Source organism: Anabrus simplex, chromosome 7, assembly GCF_040414725.1.
Source record: "Anabrus simplex isolate iqAnaSimp1 chromosome 7, ASM4041472v1, whole genome shotgun sequence".
Classification (NCBI taxonomy): domain Eukaryota; kingdom Metazoa; phylum Arthropoda; class Insecta; order Orthoptera; family Tettigoniidae; genus Anabrus; species Anabrus simplex.
The window spans coordinates 233646941-233672343 of record NC_090271.1 but is presented as its reverse complement, the minus strand read 5'-3'; the positions used below and the strand labels follow the sequence as shown (position 1 = coordinate 233672343).

At 41.2% G+C, this 25403-nt stretch overlaps 1 protein-coding gene across 1 annotated transcript in view; it reads left to right on the top strand.

Annotated features, from left to right (window-relative positions):
• The window catches only part of LOC136877067 (alpha-tocopherol transfer protein-like), a 77645-nt gene that overhangs the window by 40845 nt on the left and 11397 nt on the right, over positions 1-25403 (top strand). The window contains exons 5-6 of the mRNA XM_067150884.2: positions 8756-8866; positions 20539-20641. Of these exons, the coding sequence (XP_067006985.2) occupies positions 8756-8866; positions 20539-20641 (214 nt within the window). The remainder of the gene's footprint in view (positions 1-8755; positions 8867-20538; positions 20642-25403) is intronic.

Below are 25403 nucleotides of genomic sequence, written 5' to 3'. Positions count from 1 at the left end.
ATGATTGCTGCACTCAACTTCCGTTTCAGTGACTTGTTCACATAACTGGCAGCAATCGGTTAATGGTTACTTGAAAGCTCCGTTCCCTTTTTTCCGAGCAATAAGAAAGTCGTGGCAGTGTGAAATTGACATCACTGGCAAATGCTACTATTAACACGCTTCTTTTACACTGAGTGACCAAAAGTCACGGGAAGGGGTGTCCCATTAGAACATGTGCCGTGTATGACCCCTGAGCGTTGCGGCTAACTGCCACGTAGCTGAGCATGAAGATCGCAACACGTCGCGAGTTAACTGACTTTGAACGTGTGATGATCATCGGCGCAAGGGTCATAGAATTGCCGATATTACGCGCGAATTCGGGTTTCTGAGATCAACAGTGTCGAGACTAGATCTTCAATATCGCAGAGAGAATATTACCACCCGCATAAACCACCGTACGGGAAGACTACAGGTGTTTAACGAACGGACATCACGTCACCTCCGCAAAAACACACTGGGCGCTCGACGGGCTACTGTGAATCAGATCACCGCCAAGTTGAATGTTGGGAGTCAGGAACCCAAATCTACCAGGACTGTAAGGAGGCACCTGCACCACATAGGCTTCACCAGCCGACGACCAACTCGTGCCCCCTGCTGACACCTAGACACAAAGCTCAACGATGTGAAAGGGCCCGCGAACATCGGCAATTGACCATGGGACAGTGGTGGCGTGTGGTATGGTCCGATGAATCCCGGTTCCAGCTGTATCGAGCTGATGGGCGCGTGAGAGTGTGGCGTATGCCCCATGAAGCTATGGGTCCTGTGTGTCAACAATGTAGTGTCGAGGCGGAAGGTTGCTCAGTTCTGCTCTGGGCGGCGTTCTAATGGACGCAATTAGGTCCCATTATCCGGCTGCAGGGAGCGCTGACAAGTGCACGTTATGTGGACATTCTCTCAGACCATCTGCACCCCTTTCTGGCCCTACAGTACCCTGATGGTGATGCCATGCTTTAACAGAACAATGCGCAATGTCACCGCTCTGTGGTGGCACACAGGTGGTTGGAGGAGGACTCCAGTGAAGTTACGACCGTGGAATAGACCTCCAGACCCCCCGATCTTAATCCAGTTGAGCATTTATCGGATGCTGTTATACCAACAAGACCAATTATTGGTAGCAGTGCAAGATGCGTGCATCCAGATCCTTCCAGAACGATTCGAACAATTTATATAGTCAATTCCTCGTTATATTGCTGCTGTTTTGAGGGCTCGCGGAGAAGCAACACTTAATTAACACCACATTCAGTGTTTTCCCATGACTTTTAGCCACTCAAGTCAAGAAACAAAACAACATTCCGTTAACTAACGGGCGCCAGGAAATGTTCTCCGCAGTGCTTACACGCTGCTGCATAAGGGAGCATCAGCAGTTTAGTTGCAGCACGGTGTCATATCCGTCACGCTCACTCGCCGACGGGCCAAGGTCAACAGGATAGCAGTTCATGGAAGGTCACACGTGTGAGCTGTGGGCTGTCGAATTCGTCAGTGTGTATTGCATTTAGCGAGAGTTCAAATATAACATTGGAATAATGCAACAGGATACAAGCAGTAATGTTTACTACTGAAGAGAGAGCTTTTTTGGTGGAATACTTTTTTCGCGAAGGCGTTCGGTTTACAGAAAATGTAAAACTAAAATTTCAGGCGCGGTTTCCTAATTCAAAGTGTCCAAAGCGGGATACCGTTCGGGATTCTATAAGTAAATTTCGTGTTAAACGCTCAATTCACTATGTACCTGGAACAGGCGAGCCTACGCTTTTAACAGACGAAAACGGATTGATGAACATAAAGTGAATATCATTGATTATGTGCAGTCCATTACGCAAGAAATTTTAGTGAAAGTCTTCGACAATATACTGTTTTGTTTTGTTTTGTTTTGTTTTGTTTTGTTTTGTTTTGTTTTGTTTTGTTTTGTTTTGTTTTGTTTTGTTTTGTTTCGTTTCGTTTCGTTTCGTTTCGTTTCGTTTCGTTTCGTTTCGTTTCGTTTCGTTTCGTTTTTGTTTTTGTTTTTGTTTTGTTTTGTTTTGATACAAGCGGCAGCAGCCGTGCTGTCAACTTAACTGCTGATGCCACCTTACTTAGCAGCCCGTAGGTGCTGCGGAGAACATTCCCTGGCGCCCTGTATACGACGCACAAATCACATTTAGACACTTTGCATAGGATGTAACCGGGAACAATGTAGTCCTCAATGTAGTCCTCTTGGTTCACCCCTCACATTTCAGAACTTTACAGAACCTGCAGACTTCCATTGGTCCAACATCTGACTCATTACCGGAGTTATAGTGGAAAGCTCCACCGTAACAAATTACGAATTGTTGACATGATATGCGATTTTGGGTTTATACCGTGTCAAGAAAACAAAGTGAAACTCTTTACATTTCACAGTCTTCAGAAGGAAACCTCGCCTATTCACGAGGCAGACTTCCTCGTAGAAGTCTTGTAGACTTGTAGAAGTCTGCGAAACGTTAAGAGTTTCCCTTGTTTTCTCGACACGGCATAAACCCAGAAGTCCATATCATGTCTACAAGTATGGGCCGTGAAAGTATCATTGTTAAATTATGAATTGTTCTTCGGCTCTGGCTTGAAGCTAATCGTTGAACAGGTTGTGAATCTCTTTCTGTCTCTGTATAGCATACTTGCTGGATCATTTGCTATGTTATTCAGCTAATAACCCAATCGATGTTGTTTTCGTAAAGCAACAAGTCTTAGTCCATGTTCTTTTCTCGTTTCCGTAAGTCTAGCTGAAGCATGACGTTATCTGCAATGTGACAATCATCGTTTTGAATGACATGTTCAGAGTATGTCGGATTGCAAACGTCCTTCTTTATATAACCAGACGAACGAACGAAAACAAGTTATTTCACTCCCTCTCCTCAGACGAGGAGGGGCGGGCCATCAGCTCAACTAAGGAGCTCTTCGGCCGTGTAAAGGGAAGAATTTACAGAAAAGAAAAATGTAGGGGGGGTGTGTTGTACACACCAGAGGGGGAAAAGAGTGAATGAATGTGGCGTAAGGGCACCGTCACAACTAGCCGGAACCCAGGGCGAAGCCCGCAAAGCACCCTGCGCAGGCAAACCCCTACGAACTGCAGGGGAAGAGGGGACAAGTGACTTTATTGAAAACTGATGTATCTCGGGCGCGCATTACAGAGAGTGACATTTATTTACAGATATGTACATAATCGTATTACATATACGGTGTGGGTAGAAATTGGGTGGAAAGTGGAGTGTAGCATTGTGAGAGAAGGTAGGAAACGGAGGCGGTAATGTTGGTAAGGGAAGTGGCAAGAAGACGGAGGAGATCTCGGGTCGGGAGTGGTGGTAGGAAGAAGTTAGGTTGTGGGGCTGGGAAGGGGACCGCTTGCGGTGGGGGCGTGGGCGGCGGGGCGGACGGCGGACTATGAGAAGAGTTAAGAGGAGGGGAACGAGCGGGGCGGGCTGGGGAGTGAGAAGGCTCTACTCGATATGTTCGCCCGCGAAATCGGACGCCGGTGGTGATGAGATGGTCGACGTCGGCTGCAGAGGAGACTTGGAGACGAACCATGAAGGTCGGGCCACTGGAGTTAAAGATGCGGAGCGCTCGACGGGCAGGAGCGCCGGCGGAGGTCAGTTCAGCCAGGATGTCTTGCTCGGTGAAGGCAGGGTCCAGGCCACGGATGACACAGCTCGGTGACGAAGGCCAGTTGTGAGCTGGTACGGAGGAGTCTTCAGTGTTGGGGGAGAGTGGCGGAGCTGCAGCGGTGGCATCTGTGAAGTGAGCAGGGGGCGGCTGTGAATGAGCAGGTAGGGAGATAACTGGTGCAGACATGATAGAAGAGGGGTGACTGGACGTAACAGTGCAGGTGGAAGTAGACGGAGCAGAATGTACAGCAGTGGTGATGGTGGTGGTGGTAGTAGTAGTAAACGTGGGGGTGGAGTGAGGAACGATGGGAGGGATGGTAAGAGAGATGGGGAAGTCAGGAAGGGAAATCATTTGCTGTAGTAGATGCTCCGGAGTAGGGACTGCAGCGTAGTCAGCATCATAGAGTCGTATACCATTTTCAATGATGCCGAGCGGGCCTGGAAAGCGGAAGAAGGCGACGACGTCTGGAGAAGGTTGTCCTGAGAGGCCATCCTGGAGACGAAGAACCGCTTCAACAAAGGTTCCGTTGCGGCTAATTTCATCACGGATGGAGGTTGGAGAATAAGACGTGTCCACGCCCTTGATTAGGCACGAGTACATAGTGGAGAGGGGAGGCGACAGCCAACTAGGCGTCTGCCCGTTTGATTTTCCTTGGGCCGACTGGGTAACAGCAGAGATGAGCGCCACCCAGCCGAAAAAAGCGTGAACATACGATGTTCGAAGAGAGTGTATAACCAGACTCCGCACAATTGTTTACCTTTAACTACAGACGTTAATATTTAATGCGTAATTACTGACCGGAGATCCTACGGACCACTATAATAAATACGGGTTAGAAAATGCCAAAGTATAAATTTTAATGTATTAACTATGTATTCTAATAAAACATATTACCGAATTAAAATACATAAAACACAAGCAGTAATTAGCAATATTAAATCACCAAAAGTAATATTACTTGTAAGGTTGCAGTTTATTTGGTACAAAACAAGAGACTTCGAAAGTATCTGAGAATTTACAGTCTGTAACACGCATTTGCATTAATGCATCGTAAACTTAATATTCAAACAACGGAGCAAATTAACAACTATTTAGAGTAATTATCACACACAACAGAAAAAAATTGTACAACACTTCCTTTCACCGTATAAATCAAACTCCTCTTTTGAAATGTCTGTAACATAAGAATTTCTTCGTTCAGAAAACATCAGTCTCGTTCCTGACAATACAGGATTATCATCCATACATCAATTCAATGCGAATATCTGTGCTTTACAAATAAAAGTAAACTCATGTTCTCTACCGAGGTTGCGCAGCCCCTTTCTGGCACACTCCCAACAGAGGTGAGCTGCATGTGCCATTCTGACCATATGCCAACCCTCCTGCCATTTTGAAAGTTATGGCAGTGCTGGGAACTAAACCCGGGCTTCTGAGGACGGCAGGTAATAGTGCTAAATATTACACTATGGAAGCGGCCATTTCGGAAATGAGGAATATAAAGAATCGCACTACGTATGTGAGGCCCCAGGGACTGGACTGTTTCAAGAGTGACTTCCAGAAGACACTGGCAGCTTTGATTAGAACGGGAACACGGAAAATACTGGAAGTTAGAAAGCTAGAGGAAGATGCATGTGAAGGGCGGAACATTCGGGGCTGAACGGTCCCAGGGACCTCACGTTAGTACTTACGAATTTAGAGCATGTCTCTCGCGTTCCCAGGCTAAGCGTCGTTCTGTACCAGAATTAAACTCCATCAAGCTCAGGTTCGAGGTACGTTATGAGAATATGGTGGCCAAAGACCATCTCAAACAAAGACCTTTGGGAGGCCACAATTCAAAGTTCCATACAGGAACAGTTAATGAGAAGAAAATGGAGATGGATTGGACACACTCTGAGAAGACCACAAGAAAGTATCACAAGGCAGGCATTGACAGGGAATCCAAAAGGTAGACGCAGGCAAAGCAGACCGAGGATTACCTGGAAGAGAACCATAAACAGGGAGATTGCTGGAGAGAAGGAGGGAGGTGAAAGCATTGGCGGCATATAGAACAAGGTGGAGAAATTTCGTCGAGGCCCTGAGTTCCACCTGGAATTAAAGTAAATAAGTCAAGGAAGTCAAACTCAGGTTCGGTAGATCTGCTAAGAGCATGGCGCTCATGACTGTCCCCGACGGACTGTCAGTCTGTTCGCGATGAAGACGTAATTGGTAACGTACTGTCCTGATGTTTCCCTAAGATAAACTTGCCTAACGCGCTCCGCAGTGTATGACTGGACTTCAGACTCTCTAATTAGTCTGGATTTACTGGATTCTTTCCTTAATTGGAATATTATCTTCATGGCGTTTCTCTGATAAAGTGTCAACTACATTACCGTAATGAGAAGAAGAACTAAAATGCAGGTTTGCGACGCCTAGCAAGACTTTCTCGCGGCCTTCGTGGCCCTTTCCTTCCTTTTGCCAACACCTTTGGTCGCAGGGGTCCCGGGTTTGATTCCTGGCAGGGTCGGGAATTTCAACCATCATTGGTTAATTTCGCTGGCACGGGAATTGGGTGTATGTGTCGTCTTCATCATCATTTCATCCTCATCACGACGCCTACGGACGTCATATCAAAAGACCCGCACCTGGCGAGCCGAACTTGTCCTCGGATACTCCCGGCACTAACACCCATGCGCCGTTTCATTTTTTGCCAACACCTTGCCTCTTCATTTTTTTCCCTTTATGGGAGGATGGTTACCCAGTTGTAACTACCACCACTTAACCCATCCGTTATGTATAGCCCTTCTCTTACTCTGACACTGATCGTTCATTTTCACGCCCTCTGTGAACCTTTCTCTCTTGCCTAGGGATGTTGACACAACAGAAGTTGATCTAGAACCGCAGCATCATTCTCCTAGAAAGGTTACGAGAAGATACATGAAGAAGTGCCATGTGATGCGGACGGTGGAAGCAACCGGTGACTAGATATAATTGCAATTGACAGAGGAAAGGATTTTGCATATATTCTGGACCCCGCTATTAGATGTGAGGTCGACTAAAGTCAGCCAGTAGAGAAAGACTCGGAAAAGGGAGTCATCTACGAACCTACAAGTAGCTACTTCAAAGAATCATACAACATATCTTGTGAAAGAGTTGTAGGATTTTTCATCGGAACTATATCAAAATTCTCAGTCGATATTTTCAAAACTGTGGGCATTCGGAAGAATCTTTTAGCCTTCTTGGCCATTAAAGACTCCGCACAAATAGTTAGAAGTCACGTCTATAGTACTGCATACGAGCAAAATTAACTCCAGAAATCTCTTCATGGTTAAACATGCGCTCAGTACTCAAGTGTTATGGTATACTCGTCAGATTTAGGCAGCTTATAATTGTAGGAAGTACAAATAAATAGTTCGATGTTTCGAAAGGTCAGGAATCTTCCATATTTGTTCTGATCAGTGTTTAGAGGGAATTATTGCCCATTTATACTTCTTCTTACATCAGTAACCATCATCTTCATTCTCTTCAATAACAGTGAACCAAGCCATTTTATCTTCCACTCCATTTGCGTGGTCTCTTTACACTCCTCAATTCTTTTTTTTTTTCGATATACAAGTTAAAACAACGCTAGCGACATATACATATGTGAGCGTCTTGCACATAAATATTTCAGTTTTTAACGACTCATTCGTTTTTGTACAGTTTGTGTATCAGTCTTCTGTATCTGAAATTTAAACCAGTATGCGTACTAGCTATGATTACCGTCAACACATTTCAATTGTCACTCTCTCCTAGATAACACATTTTTGCTCAAGATACTTCCTGTTTGTGTTTTGCGACCAGTGATAATAAGTGCAATGCTAATATCAATTTCAGAGAATCCAACATATACACCGATTCATAGTTACCTTTATGTTCAATATTATGTAGTAATAGCGATGCATGTTGCACAGTTTAATCAATAATATTTTCTCTCGTGTATGTTGACATAAATATGTTTTTGTTCTTTAATAAGCAGTGTTGCTCTGAATCAATACGAATTTGATCAAAATTACTGATTGCTACTTTTTGGCAGTGTTGCTCTCAATCAACATCCCCTAATTTCTGGTAATGCAAATAAATGTTTGTCAACACATCAGAGCATTCAGAGAGTCCATTTGGTGTAAGAAATATCCTTTGAAAAGGTTTCTTTGAGAATTTAGGTGACTGCCAATTAAAGGGTTAAAGTTAGGGGTCATCCGAAAATTTGTGTAACGAAACAGTGTTACATATCCCCCTGTGGGTGAGGGCAGTAGAATAACACCCACGGTATCCCCTGCCTGTCGTAAGAGGTGACTAAAAGGGAAGCCAGGGTCTCGGAACTTTGAAGCGTGGGATGGCGACCATGCGGCCCTTAGCTGAGTCCTGGCACTGCTTCAACTTACTTTGTGCCAGGCTCCTCACTTTCATCTGTCCTATCGGGCCCCCTTGGTCAATTCTTGTTTTTTTCCAGACCCCGACGGTATTAGAGCACTCGAGGCCTAGGGAGTCTTTCATTTTCACGCCCTACGTGGCCCTTGACTTTCTTTGGCTGATACCTTCATTTCCCAAAGTGTCGGATCCCTCCCATTTTTCTCTCTGATTAGTGTTATATAGAGGATGGTTGCCTAATTGTACTTCCGCTTAAAACAATAATCACCACCACCACCAGTACTATATGAAAAATGTGTAACGTGATGTTGACGAGCAACAGTACCTTAAGAGGTGCACAGGCCATAGATTTGTATAAAGAGAGTTGCAGAGACCGTGGAATAATAATGATACGGTTTTTTTACGTATCACTAACTACTTTTACGGTTTTCGGAGACGCCGAGATCGCTCAGAAGTTCCTTTGCGTGCCAGTAAACCTACCGACACGAGGCTGGCGTATTTGAACACTTTTAAATAGCACCCGACTGAGCCAGGATCGAACCTGCCAAGCTGGGGTCAGAAGGGCAGGGCCTCAACCGTCTGAGCCACTCAGACCGTGGATCTGCATCATAACACCACAGCCTGCACGGTTGCTACGTAACATCACGTCACACAGTTCACTAAAAAACATATTTACGACATTTGAATTTTCTTATAACTTCTTTCTTTTTCCTTACAGAAAGCTTTCCCGATCAGACAAAAGGCTGTTCACATTATCTACGCACCCCCGTTCGTGGACAAGATCTTGATGCTGTTCAAACCATTTATGAAGGCGAAGTTAGCCAAGAGAGTAAGTATATTATCACTAGGGTTGCTCTTATGATAACAGGGTTGCCATATCGAACGGCTCTGCTCAACAGTAGCACGGGGAAACCGTGGCATACATATTGATGAAACTCGGTACTTAAGTTCAAAATAAAAGAATGAATAAGCTAAGCTGCAATTCAAAAGAAAATATCTAAGGTACAGGGGTTGTTATTTATGTTTTTACAGCAACATGGGTAAACTACTGCACATACAAAACCTCAGTATTTAAGTTTGACATATAACAAACATATAACTGTTACAGGCAAGGGGCGGGAGACGCAGTTAATTGCATTTAATAAATTTGCCCAGGCAACGCCGGGTACTACTGTGTCGTCATATCGCCCCACGAAAAGAATGGCAACAGCTAAATGCGCTTGTGAAAATGTAGTGTGAATGTGGCAAAAATAAAATGCGCTTAAGAAACAAAAGCTAAATAACAGAACCAAGCAAAGATAAAAATCATAGCGAATTTCTGTACCAATACAAGTCATACCGTGATGTATCGTTGCACACCACACCATCAAAATCTTCCGTAACAACTGCTGTAGGCTACAGTACAAGAATATTAGAACACACACACACACACACAAATAAGTAGATGACTTACCTTCAAAAGTGATGAGCTGCCGGCGAGCCACAGCGTAGCGGATCACGCGTTGCATATACACTGAAGAAAATGGAAATTGCAACACCCAGAAGGAGTGATTGAACATGCAGGACGAGTGTTCGGTTGTGCTTCGATGATTACACTTTCAGGTCCCTCTGACCGCAAGTTTGGACAACAATCAATACAGGATGTGCCCACCACGAGCTGCAATACATTGGTGAATTCGTCGAGGCATGGAGTCAATAAGGCCCTGGATCGCTTCCTGAGGAGTTGTGGCCCATGCTTGCTGCACTGCACGGGTCAATTGTTCCAGAGCTGTGGGTGGCTGAGGACGGTTGGCCAGTTGTCGACCCATCATGTCCCACACATACTCAATAGGACTGAGGTCCGGGGATCTACCGGGCCATTCTAAGGTTGTTATGTCGTGGAGAGCTTCTCTGGAGATGCGTGCAGTGTGAACCCGGGCATTGTCCTGCTGAAACATCCCATTAGCAATGTTCGCCATCATAGGGACAACCACTCGATTGAGTACCCGATCAACGTACTGACGAGCAGTCATAGTGCCCTCAATAAGCACTAATTGTGATTTCACATTAAAGCCAATAGCTCCCCAGACCATAATGCTTGGTGTTGGCCCTGTGTGCCTCTCGACAATAAGATCTGGGTGGCCCCTCTCCCCGGTACGTCGGCGCACACGATTCCGGCGATCACTGCGGGCAAGACAGAAGCGCGATTCATCACTAAAGACGACCCTACGCCATTCGTCGACCAACGTCGATCTTTCTCGACACCAGGCCAGCCTTACACGTCGCTGTTGTGGGGCCAATGGAACACCTTCTGCAGGGACACGGGCTCGTAAGCCAGCTGCACGCAGACAATTACCAGCTGTTTGTTGTGTAACGTGGGGTGCCACAGCTGCTCGAATTTGCGCTGCTGTTGCATGGGGTTCCATCCGGGCCATCCGAATGATGCGGCGATCCTCTCTCACAGTTGTCTGTCGCGCTGGGCCTGTGCCAGGTCTACGAGTGTGTTTACCTTCATTTGACCACTGTTGCCATTCACGTTGTACCGTAGATGCCTGTCGGCCAACACGTGCAGCGACAGTCCTTAGCGATAATCCAGCCTCACACAGCCCAATTATCCGAGCCCTCTCAAACGGCGACAGTTGTTGATAGCGTGCTCTTCTCTGTCGTCGAGGCATGTTTGACGGGGAACACTTCGCTGCACAGACTGCAAGTCAACTACGCTACACCAGAGTCCGAATACTGGAGTTGATTCCTCCGTGATCAATCAGGTGGTGAGACCTGTAGCAACAATCCAATGGGTCTGAAACTTTGATCGTTTACATACCTACATGGCATCGTTCCATATCTTGAAAATCAACACAAACGACCAATGCCTTCATGGTGTTGCAATTTCCATTTTCTTAAGTGTACCAGAGTAACTCAGAAGGAAAATGAAGGAAGGCAACAAAGTGATGGCTGTTACTACCATTGTGCTTTCTCCCTGCGAATGTATTTATAAAATAGAAAAGCTTCAGAAGTTATTTTGATAACTCAAGGGCAAAAACATGCCCCATCCACTTTCTTTCTATAATAATATAATATAAAGTACATAACAATATTCCTTAATCACGAGGAATTGTGGGTGTCCATGTAGGTCCATAAGAGCAATACTGTTTTCTTAACATGGAATGAACTATAGAGAAGTACACAATATGCAAGCAAATGTGCCCTAAAAACTACCCAAATATGACCCAAAGGGTAAAATATGACTTTAGCATTTTAGGGATAAGTAGCAAGTAAATTACAGTATTACTAACATTAAATGTGTCGGTGCGACGTAAAGCCCCTAGCAAAAAAAAAAAGCTAACATTAAACAGCGGTCACGTTTAGTCATGCAAATTTACGGAGCTAGAGTAGGTATATTAAAACTTTATACATTCATATAGTATCATAGCCCTGAGTTGCAGTTCTCAATCTGTTTCCCTAAAAAGTAACGAAAAATGCATTAGCATGCTTTTGGTATCTGTCGGCGTACGTTTGTACAGCATCCTTCCTCGGAATCGTGTCTTCAAAACCTGCTACCTATCTGTTTCGGGAAAAGAAAGCGAATACATCTACTACAGTATTTTGAATTTCTGTGTTCGAAACTCGACGCAGATAACATGCACCTTGTTAAAAAAAAAAGATGCTCAAAATATAACCAAATACGACCTTATATTTGTACAACGAGCAACATATGACCAAAGTAATCAAAATGGCCGAAATATGCATTTATATGAATATAAATTGCTTCAAACAGAGTCACGGACCCGTTATTAACGGTTATTTTTCAGATTTATGGTAAAATCACCTGAGGGATGAACATCCGAACCTAAATCATCACCATCACTAAAATATTTCATTCCACTGCAAGCAATAAACGAAAAAGCGAAAAATAACAGACAAACTAGTTTGAAATTTGAACAACCTAATATGGTTCGATCCCCTTAATTTCGGGCTATCCAGTATGCCTGTTACTCCGAGATCTCCAGTTTGATTCTTTGCATTTCCAGCGATATCTAACCTGTTCCAATGCCTGGAACAGAATTCACTGAGTCACGGATGACTAACCAACACGTTGTACGATACAGGCGGTAATGTAACTCGTCAAGGAAGTGCTCACTAAGCAACAAACACACATTATGTATGAAACAGGAGGTAGTGCACCTGGTGAAGGAAATGTTCACTAAGTGACCAACACACATGATGTATGATACAGGAGGTAGTGCACCTGGTCAAGGAAATGTTCACTAAGTGACCGACACACATGATGTATGATACAGGAGGTAGTGCACCTGGTCAAGGAAATGTTCACTAAGTGACCAATACACATGATGTATGATACAGGAGGTAGCGCACCTGGTCAAGGAAATGTTCACTAAGTGACCAATACACATGATGTATGATACAGGAGGTAGTGCACCTGGTCAAGGAAATGTTCACTAAGTGACCAATACACATGATGTATGATACAGGAGGTAGCGCACCTGGTCAAGGAAATGTTCACTAAGTGACCAACACACATGTTCTATGATACAGGAGGTAGTGCACCTGGTCAAGGAAATGTTCACTAAGTGACCAACACACATGATGTATGATACAGGAGGTAGTGCACCTGGTCAAGGAAATGTTCACTAAGTGACCGACACACATGATGTATGATACAGGAGGTAGTGCACCTGGTCAAGGAAATGTTCACTAAGTGACCAATACACATGATGTATGATACAGGAGGTAGCGCACCTGGTCAAGGAAATGTTCACTAAGTGACCAATACACATGATGTATGATACAGGAGGTAGTGCACCTGGTCAAGGAAATGTTCACTAAGTGACCAACACACATGATGTATGATACAGGAGGTAGTGCACCTGGTCAAGGAAATGTTCACTAAGTGACCAATACACATGATGTATGATACAGGAGGTAGTGCACCTGGTCAAGGAAATGTTCACTAAGTGACCAACACGCATGATGTATGATACAGGAGGTAGCGCACCTGGTCAAGGAAATGTTCACTAAGTGACCAACACACATGATGTATGATAAAGGAGGTAGTGCACCTGGTCAAGGAAATGTTCACTAAGTGACCAACACACATGTTCTATGATACAGGAGGTAGTCCATCTGGTCAAGGAAATGTTCACTAAGTGACCAACACACATGATGTATGATACAGAAGGTAGCGCACCTGGTCAAGGAAATGTTCACTAATTGACCAACACACATGATGTATGATACAGGAGGTAGTCCATCTGGTCAAGGAAATTTTCACTCAGTGACCAACACACATGATGTATGATACAGGAGGTAGCGCACCTGGTCAAGGAAATGTTCACTAAGTGACCAACACACATGATGTATGATACAGGAGGTAGTGCATCTGGTCAAGGAAATCTTCACCAAGTGACCAACACACGTGTTGTATGATACAGCAGGTAGCGCACCTGGTCAAGAAAGTGTTCACTGAGGTACCAGCACAAGATATTAGAAACATTCCGTATTGACGGTTTTCACTTTACAAAGGTGAAAAAATGAGTGTGTCCTCCTAATTCAATACATCATATCGTCCCTGTTCTGCCAAAACGGCGAATGTGACAATGCTCTTCCTATCCATCATTTCCCTTAAGACTGGTCACGCCTTCCAGCCACATATTGATATTCGGTCCATCAGAACAATTTCCGTTGAGTTCATTTTCCTATGTGCGAGTGTAAAGAAAAATGAACCTTACTGTACCATACTGAAGGAATGTATGTTTGCATGACATTTACCCACTCCTAGAGTGTGATGTATTTAAGGTTCATTTTCCTTTACACACGCGCATAGGAAAATGAACTCAACGAAAATTGTTCTGATGGACCGCATATCAACATATGGCTGGAAGGCGTGAGCAGTCTTAAGGGAAATAATGCATAGGAAGAGCATTGTAACATTCGCCGTTTTGGCAGAACAGGAACGATATATTCCATCATTAGACGGAGTAAACAAATTCAAACATGTTTCGGTTCGTTTGAGCTATCTTCAGAGAACTCTGAGGGGGTTGAAATAATTTACATAATACAAGTTAAAAAATGCAAAAAAACATAATGAAGGAACAAATGAAAAACAAACAAAAGAGAGCCTAGGCGGAAACAAAATTAGCACAAATATACAATATTTACATCATTATGTGGAGCAAAAAACAACTCACTGCGACAAAATTCAGTGAAACGGGTGTTAATACAAAAATTGTAATTGAAACTAAAAACTGTGTTAACCTAAGAAGAAAAGAAATGAAATCAAATGATACAGATGGAAATGAACAATAGGTGCATATGGTGAGGTTGCGGACCTCATAGTTTACAAAATACCGGTATTGGTTTTGTAACAATAACAAAACAGGTTGAAATCACTGTCGAAAATTCAGGCAGAAAATCTATCCTTGTAGAAATCTATCACATCAAATTGGCTTGGAGGGGAGCGGGAGCGAAAGTGCCAGAATTGGTTGTCGCAGGTATTTAAATGGCAAGACAAGATATAAACACCGGTATGGTCTTTCTTATTCACGTTTATAACAATGGTTTTTAGAAGACAAAGACAAAATGTTTCACTGGTTTTATATATATTCTTGAACATGTATTTTAAATGGCAAAAAAAAATATTAATGACAGTCATTTTCAGATTTTTGTTTAAAAGAAGAACACAATTCTGAATTAGAAATGAAAATATTTGTGTACTTGTTCATTCATTCTCCAATAAATATGATCCGCAATTATGAGAACTGTATTTAGCAGGTTATTTTTTTTACCACATCTGTACAGTTCACGAGTCCGGCTGTCGCATTCCACACATTTAAACAAATTTCCTTCTGGCAATTTATTTGAATAGGGCTCCACGCAATGTAAGCAAAAATATCCATATTCTTCAGAGCACTTCTTATCCGAAGTTTACTTTTGCTGCCTTTTTTCAATATTTTCCTCAATTTTCTTTTGACGGAACCGTTCTCTTAGAACTGTTTCTTCCTGATACCTGGTTTTGGCAAAGGTCATTCCACACTTGGGCCTATTCTCAACACTGAAACTGTAGATGCTTTCAGACGTGGTGCAGACTGATTTCAAATATCGTCATTGCTAGAAGATGGTTTTCGATTCGTTGCAGGAGAATTTGAGTCCTCAATGATGCTGATGAATGGCTCTGGGCCTGTTTTACAATGTTTACGAATATCCCTGTGGCTGGTAGATGGCTTCGGATCTGATGCATAAGACTGTTTTGAAATACCTGCATTGTTGTTATCACTGGCAGAAAGTTCAATTCCTCCTTCCGAATTATCGCCTTCTTGAATTCTTGATGTCATCGGACAACCTGCCCCGGTCCTCTTGATACGACAAACTCCAAAATGTCTTGTTATACAATATGTAATATATTTTTATTAAAGACATAAATAATTATACTGCATACTTAGGGACGTTATTAGCAAAAATTGCAAGCGATTCGACAAACTGCTTCCATTAAAACAAGAAAAAAATATATGCAATGAAAGAAAATTACATAGATGGAAGAATTTTAGTATTCTTGGCACTATGAAGATAGATCACTGACGCCACAACAATCTTGGAACAAACAAAGCTATACTGGGAAGACTGACATCGAGTGGCCAACAACCAGCCCCTACCTAGTATCATCCTTCCACCAGATCTATCTGGATCATCGCTCCGCATACTAAATACCTACAGCCAACCTTCTCTTGTGACACTTCACTCAATAGGACGATATTGGTAGCTGAGAACGTCAACACTGGCACTCATCACGGATGCTCTCCATTAAGGTCATGAGACTAAAGCACTGAGGACTCTATAGTGCACCCGCCCACCTCCTGAGTCCCAGACTAGCATTTATCTCAGGGGTGATCAGTTCGAAAACGAATAAAAAAATTTTATATAAAAAAAAAAATTATATATATCGGCGCATCAAATGAACACAGGGATGAACGGGGCATGAAAATTTAAGGTTACGGGGGACGACTCATTCATGGATACAAAATTCTGACTCCACAATAGGAATGGGAAGTGACAACTTAAATTCCATGGGCATACTAGACTAACTACAATGAAAAGATATGGAAGCTGTTTCCTATTGAAATTGCAATGAGGAGCAATTTATTCACTTATTTTGCATACTACACATGATGACAAATTTACATTGGGACACTTTTAATCCTGAAAAATAAATGACATAATATTTGGATTTTACCTCACTACTCTGGTAGTGTAAAACATCTGGTGAATTCGTCCCAATTGGTTACTGGGGATCGAATTCACATCCGTATGATTGGACGTTTCACCGCTGGAGATATTCTTTCGGCGACGAAGGCACGACAGTAACTTTTTACTGTCGTCTCCTCGTTCCGTTTGGACATGAGACACTTCCGGTATGTACATTCTGGTGAGCCGGACACCCACCGTAGAAAATGTTATCGCCTTGAAAAAACGGGAATTTATAATACGGACAAACTCTAGCCTATCATTTCCAGATTCACAAACACACAAGGTAGAGTTCATTAACTCAAAAGCTACTTTAATATTTACACTTGTCAATACGACAAGACGTACGGAAAGGTTCATTACTATGCTCTGACCCTGCAAACATGTGCCGTCCGTGGGTTATTTACGGATCTACCGCTATCTCCCCGTGAAAACCCAACATCTGGTTCAGAGCAATTCGACACAGGATGACTGTCCCTAGCATATCCTCCTATTATTATTAGATAATATCATACCATTCTCTGTCTGATCATTAGCATATACTTTGACTACCATCAATTAATTTTATTATATCATTAATTTCGATTATAATCCGGTATTTGATTATTATCATTTGTCATCCGGGATGATTATATGCCAACCCTTGCCGACGTTTCAAACGAAGGTTAGTTCTTCCTCCTAAATTATCCGCACAATATAATGATCAGCTTCCTCATAAATATTTTATTATTATTATTATTATTATTATTATTATTATTATTATTATTATTATTATTTTTATTATTATTATTATTATTAGTGGAAATCGTGATTATCGTAACCCGTAATCATCCTCGCTATAATACTTCAACTTCTCGCTCTTATTATTTTCATCAAAAAAATAAGAATAAAAAAAATACCTTCATTGGTTATTCTTCTTCTCCTTCTTCAAATATTTTATTTATTATTATTATTAGTTAAAAATCTCAAATCTTTCATTTCAACTCCTAACATCATTATTATGTCCAAAATATAAAAAAAAATTCTTCAAAAAAAAAGTCGTTTTTCTTAATATTTATTATTATTATTTTTAAAAAAACTTAAATTCGCCTGTTACACGGTAGTTCACTCTTAATATGTTTAACGCATAACCCCTTTTACAATTTCGATTTATCTTGGCACTAAGCACTTGATTTAAGACAAGATTCACTTGGAGTATGATTATTGTTATTATTATTATTAAAAATGGAAAGATAATATTTTAATTTCCACTCTTTAGAATTTAATCACATATGTTAAATCCCGTTATGAACCACTAATATCTGCTTTATATCGGGCGGGAACACGGTATTCGGGACCGTACCTTCACTTTCGTACTGCCGTTAATTTTATATGGGGACACACGTCCTCCCAAGATACATCTCACAACCTATGGCACATCGCGGCTGGGCAAATACCTCCAATGCCGGCGATTGCTAAACTATTCCTTCCAATTTGAAGTCCATTTCCTTTCATCGGAACTCTTCAAACATTTAATTCATAAATTAATCCTCGGTGCGTGGATTCTACCACTAAGAACACCGGCATATGCATTTATATCATCTTAGGCCTTGAGATTCATCTATTTCATCATTACAAACAATACGGCTCAATTTATTTCACGCCGGATATTCGTCCCTCATGACTTCCAACTTTATATGGGCTCAAATCATTCTGGGCTTTTAACATATCGTGACCATTCTAATTCACGTGCCTTTATTGCTTTTAAACAAAAATTTTTAATGGTAAAAATTAAAGTCCAAAAACGTAAAATCAAAAATTTACGTAAAATCAAACTGACTACGCGAATGAAAGTCTTTAACGCTACATGTCATCTCCACTTTGATTATTATATTTGCACTGGCTAACTCACGAAGCACTGTCATTATTATTAATATACTTTAACTTGCACACGCCCAAATATTTATTATTATTATTATTTTACTTTCCTTTGTCGACTCACAAACATGATTATTATTAGTATTTTAATGACCTTCCGTACGCAACACAAATCTTCCATACTCTGGCTCTTTCATAATCTGGCTGTCTAATAGAAATTATTCCTAATTAAATTACAAATGATCACCGCAGTGAATGAAATTCAAATAAATGGGTTAGCACAAAAAAAGAATTTAACACTTGAAATGAACTTAATTCAAAGTATTACAAACAGCATGCATTAATTGAAAGAAATATATCCCATATTTACATTATATACAACAAACAAATGCTCAAATTAATTAATCTAACCCATTATTACGTTAATATAAATTAGTTCGTCCGTCTAACAAAAAAATAAAATCATGGACTCGGGAAGCGGACCATGTTAAGTAACCATAATTAATTTACACTGAACCCCGTTTAGTCGCGATAACATCCCCTAAATATCAAAATTGTGTACTCATTCCTGTGTAGAATTCCATTGTCTCGTAGCGGAGGAGATATAGGCCTTACGGCCCCATGGTGATTTACACGTCCATCATGTCGCACAATACAAATTTTACACAATAAAACTCTTCTGGGTGACTACCCATGATTAATACCTTATTACACTATTTTACACAAAAATATTAATAACAAAAAAAACACTTATAGGTGCTCCTAGACCCATGACACTCGCACAATATACTCTTCATATACGCCCGAAACACACGTCGTGACACATTACGGCGAAATGTCGTTCATTTGAACCGGCGCGTATCGCGTCTTCAACCGGCATTTCCTGGTTTATTTTCAAGCCGTCTTGATCATCGCCTAGCTCCTATAATTCCCTGCTCGGATAGTTATTCACCGTCTATCTTGAGGTGTTTACTTCAGGCTCCGCACACTGCCTTCCAAAGGTACTATCGGCGTTCCGTTAGTTAGTTATTATTTAAACACATGACATTCATTAATTTCAACATACAATTGTACTGATTATACACACTCGGTACTATGGATAATTTCACTGTTCGTATTCATTCTCCTAATAATTCACGTACTTTCAGCTCTAATTGACTTCGAATACGTCCCGAGGTACTGACTTACAGAGTCAACATGTCAGAGTCTCAACTACTTCATTACGACTGACACGACTGGTGACCGATAACGACTGGTGACTGGTAAGAACTGAGTACTGGTAAGAACTGCTGTGATGTGAGGTCCGCTTCTGGACTTTTATGGACGATATGATTTCCCGCCGGGGTCATCCGCGGTCAACTTCTGGAGAGGGGGGTTGGTTATCCTAAATCGGCATATGCAGGCGGAGTTGGATCTCTTGCTTTATCCTACTTAATACACTGGTGATACACATTCATGTGTCGTATTCTGAACTCATATCGTTCGGTGATCATGGAAATATCACTTAATCTCTGTCCTCCACCTTTCGCGCGCTAACTCGGCGTCCCTGATGGCGTGCCCATCTCGACCAATGGCGAGATAGCGTGGGTCATTTCCACGAATTCATTACTTTAATTTATTACGATTACCATTATTCAACATGGGAACGATATCACAAAAATCCCCTCTATTCACTCATGTGGTTGGAATAATTTAATTATTGTTATCGGAGAAGCTAACTGGAGTTCACTCTGAGTTTTTCTTATGTTGGTTCATCTGCGGCCTACGATAAATTTTCTCATTGGTCAACACCGCTTTGGTTAGTTTTAAATCTCTCCCTGTTAAACGTGGCCACACCAAATGCCTCGGGCGTGAAAATACCCGGTACGTCATATTCTCGGTATTGGCGATACACCTGCTCGGCCTTGGTCCGAAATATATACTCTTTCACTTCCTTGTAGTAATTATTCTGTTGTTGTGAGCTCTAGATTTTAATCCTCTTATCTTTTGACCAGGAAACCTTCTTCCCCTTAATGACAAGCTTACCGTGGCGCCGGACTGTCGCGATCATGTTGAAATTCTCCCGTCCACACAAAACTGACACTGTATTTATTTAATATTCCAATATATCTGTATTTCTCATATCAAAATCAAATCATGAAACTAGGGGATATCTCATCAGGGTACAATAGGGAACGGATAACTTTCTGATTGCAATTATCTGAAATGGACCTCGCATAGGAAGATCCTAGGAACAAACTGAAGGATCCTTGCCAATAAATTGTTTAAACATATCAAATACATCATATAAAAATAAATCACATAACCTTAAGTCATCCGTCAATTTGAAAATCTGTTCTATTTAGAATATCTTATACTTAGCTTGCTTATTAGCAGTGATCATACGGTTTGATTGAACTGTTTCAGATGTATGTTCATCAGGGGCTGGGGAACCTGTCCGAGTATATACCAAGGAATTTGTTACCTGAGGACTATGGAGGAGACTTGCCACCGTTAAAGGAGATCCACGGTAAGAATAAAATCCACATACTGTAGGTGTTGCCCACTTGGTAATAAAAATCCAAATGAAGTCACTGGTTAAGCCCTAGGACTATAAAAGGAAGGGAATACCCATAAATAGGGCTGTTTTATTTATTTATTTATTTATTTATTTATTTATTTATTTATTTATTTATTTATTTATTTATTTATTTATTTATTTATTTATTTATTTATTTATTTATTTATTTATTTATTTATTTATTTATTTATTTATTTATTTATTTATTTATTTATTTATTTATTTATATGGCGGGACTCAGTCTATGAAGCCTGCTATTTTGTCTAACCATACATACATCTACATGAATACACTAAATAAATGATCTACAATTTAATATCTTAAGGTATCAATTAAGTGTACTAATTAACGTGATAACTTAGCTATGATCTAATCCTACGTATGTTATGAATAATTATTATTTATTAACTAGGTTTGACAGAGTTTCTTAAAGCAGAGGTGGTTTGAAACGCTCTTAATTTCAGCAGGTAGGGAATTCCAAATTCGGCTGGCGGCGACTACAAGTGATCTACTGTAGCCAGTTGAGCGGTGAATGGGAATGCTTAGTACTGAGGTGGACGATGATCTGGTAGAAATACTAGAAGGTGATGCTAGGTAATGGAACTGTGTTGCAGGGTATTCAGGAGTGTTAAGGTTCAGTATAGAGAAACAGTGTGTAAATTTTGTCTCTCTCTTAAGCGGAGCCATGAAAGTCTATCAAATGCCGGAAGAACATGGTTAAACCTTGGTATATCTGAATAAATCGAACACATGCGTTATGTGCCTTTTGGAGCTTGATGGAAAGTAAGGCGTTCACACTTAGGATAAGCAGTTTTCTTACATTTTGGGTGAGTAAATCTCTGAGTTTCTTAAGGGAATGTAAGGAATAAAACACTCGTTGGCATATACCTGTTACATGATCGTTCCAAATAAGCTTTTTGTCCATTATCATCTCTAAGTTTTTAACTGTGACTCTGAATTGTAACTGAGTGCCTTTTAATGTTACTGAGTGAGTATGAACGTCTGTCAGGCGTGCGTGGGTTTATTGGGTAGCTAAAAGAATACACTGCGATTTTTGGGCATTGATTTTTAATTCATGGTCATCGGTCCACTTACATATTCTTTCTAGGTCGTCATTCATATTATTTATTGCAGTCGGCAAGTCACGAGGATGTGCATGTGTACTGTATATATTTGTAAGTCGTCTGCGTACACAACATATTGACAATGTTTAATTATTTGTGTTAGTCCTGAAATGAAGATCGAAAATAAGAGTGGCGCTAGCACTGAACCCTGTTGTATTCCAGTCTCTATAGATTGCCATGAAGAGAAATTTTCATTTGTACATGTTGTATTAAATTGTAAACTGAAAGTATTTCTAAGTGAAATGTTTGGTCTTTATGCTAGTATTTCATATAACTTATGGAACTTTTGGCTAGACAACAGTTTTTCTGACTCCTTTTCAATTCGATAACTCTACTAAACAAAAGTTTATTGTAGTCGAAAGTTAAGACTTCAGGCGATAAGATCACTTCTAAAGTACATTCTAATTTAAAAACAAACATAGCCGAGATTTATTGTTGGATAAGGTATTGAGTGTCTTCAATAAATAATGTTCTTAATTTAATATCTGACAGTTTGGACGAATTGAAACTCCTGGAACCGTCATAGAAAGGGGTTAGAATTTAGAGTTTCCTCAAAGACTGTGATGCTAATACTCCAAATCTCCTTAAAATGTGAAATACATCTTGTGTTTGTCTGAAATATGAGCATAAGAATCTTCAAGTGGGAACGTGACTACAGCTACTGATGAAAAGTGATGGTGATATCATGCGGAAAGCAGCATCCTAAGAAAAATGCACATGGTACGAAGAAGTTCGACCATCTGCGTCCAGCACTCAGCAATAAGTTTATGTCAAAGTTGTCCTCTTAAGAAACACAGTAGCCCTAGCATAAACCGAAAATAATACTTTTATTAGAATGTACTTACAACATTATCAACACGAGAGGCAATTGGACAGCTCCAAATTTCCGAGTGATCTGAAGATTATGAAGTGAAGTATATAACTTTATCTGCCACATGAGTAGCAAACTTCCTTACAGAATGTGATGCAGTAAATTCTCCTCCCCTGTGCAATAATCCTCCCTACCCACAACCCGTTCCTCTTCATGATGAGTTGTTTCGGACAACGTGTGTTGGGATATGACAGTCCAACGTGCTCTCACCAGAATTAAATGTATAGATTCACTGTCTTCTTAACATAGGTATACAAGTCAAAAATTTCATGACGTAGGAAACCATTTTCGGTCCCCAACACATGGAACAAAATACAGTTCGTAATATCCAGCAGTGTTCGTCTGTGTGTATGTGCGCGATACCCAGTCAAATATACGGCATGCAGAGATCTGAAATTTTCAACGTAGGGGTATTCTTAAATGAATCTTAGACGTTTTTCGTTAATGTATTTATATTAATTTTAAACATTTTAATTATTTATTGATTTACTTATTTACTATTTCGCTGACTCCACCACTGAGTCCAACACTGACTGTGACTCCACCACGGAGCCCAACGCTGACTGACTGTCCGCGGCTAGTCTTCCTTTTTATAGCTCAGGCGATGGGAACCAGAACATTCGCGATATGGCTAGAGATAGAACATTCCCGTTGAATCTCCAAGAAACTCATAGGTAAGTCAGCCGACAAGAACAATACACAGAAATGCCAGCCGTGTCCTCCAGCCCGGATAAGACCTCCCTCGGCCGGCCGATTCACTATTCCCTTCCAGAAAGTACCTAAAGGGGCTACCACAGACCTGGCACGTAACAATATATTTTTAAGTTATGGGATGTTTTCACCTTCGATGTACTTTATATTCTAAAAGTAATTTAATGTATAATCCGAGACTATACTTTATCGTTGGAGGTCACTTTCACCCGAAATTTTGGAAAGAAACAGTTAAAGGCGATGTGATTTATATGAACTGTTAAAGGATTATTTTTAAGAAATGTTAATCTAAAGTCAGTTTTCTACGACTAGCGGTTTATGAGATAATATTTTTTTTAATTTAAAGGAAGTGTTCACTCCGTGCCTCACACCAGTACACTTTAACACACTACTACAGTTACTACAGCAGCACACGCTATAAAACATTTTCTACGTACATACGAGTACACGAGGCTGACTACTTCGGTGTTACAAAGCTCCTAATAAATCATCAACAACAACTTAAAGAATTGTTGTTTAACAACAAAACGCTTCTAGATACTCTATACGTGGTAAGACACCCCAAGCTTAAAAGAAATAAGAAGAAGAGGAATTGTCTAATCAGTAAGTTTGGCACCCTTGTAAAGTTAATCCTGGAGTCGAGTACAAGCCTTTAAATTTAAGCTTGCGCTCTACTAAGCATCGAACTTGAGTCTGTAAGGTTCGCACTCTTATAAGATTAAGCTTGGAGTCAAATCCAAGCCTGTAAGGTTAAACTTGCACTCTACTAAGCACCGAACTTCGGTCTGTAAGGTCGGCACTCTCATAAAATTAAGCTTGGAGTCAAATTCAGGTCTGTAAGGTTAAGCTTGCACTCTATTCAGCATTGAACTTGAGTCTGTAAGGTTGATACTCTTGTAAGGTTAAGCTTGGAGTCGAATCCAAGTTTGTAAAGTTACGCTTTCACACGTAGCTAAAACCAACCAAACCCCTTGGCACTACAGCCCTTGAAGGGCCTGGGCCTACCAAGCGCCCGCTGCTCAGCCCGAAGGCCTGCAGATTACGAGGTGTCGTGTGGTCAGCACGACAAATCCTCTCGGTCGTTATTCTTGGCTCTTTAAACCGGAGCCGCCATCTCACGGTCAGATGGCTCCTCAGTTTTAATCACGTAGGCTGAGTGGACCTCGAACCAGCCCTCAGGTCCAGGTAAAAATCCCTGGCCTGGCCGGGAATCGAACCCGGGACCTCCGAGTAAGAGGCAGGCACGCTACCCCTACAGCACGGGCTAGCTAGGCACCCACATTTTCAAATCTCCCGCGCTGTCATTTATGCCACCTACATCTCTCGCGCTATTATGCATGCACTCATAGCCAGCACAACAAACAGGTACATCCACTTTTCAAATCTCCCGAGTTGTGACGTCACACGCTCAACAGCCAATCAGCACTTAGTCCAATAAAATTGTAAGGTCCCTACTAGCATCCTCTCCAGTCCTCAACACAGTTAGGCATAAAACACACATAAGTATAGTCATCACTCCAGCTAGGTCCGTCTCTGAAATAAAGAAAGAACAAGTAATAATTCAGTGACAGTTAGGGTTCAACGTGAAGAGGTGAAGTTTTGCTGAACTTCATTTATATTTCGAGATGATTGACATTCTTTTTCATTGTAAGTTCTTATTAATCCTCCGAATTCGGTAACAGCATCCTTCGTTAAGTGCACAAACTTCCATGCGTCTGTTGTGGTGGTTTCCATCTCTGAAATATCGTAGCATGAGGATGAACAAAAGACGCGCAACATAGAAGAGATCTGAGTCACCCTTTCACCGAGACTCAGTTATCTGCGCTCATCTGCCACACTGACTTGAAGAGAAAAGTTAATGGTATATTAATAAACAGAATGAAAAGTTCAGATCTAAACAATGTTTATAGCACTACTTCTAGCTGCCTACAGCTGCATCTATGAATGCTTATTGGGATTGACAATTAAGCATTATAAAGAGTAATCTCTTTCTCTGCTAACTGTT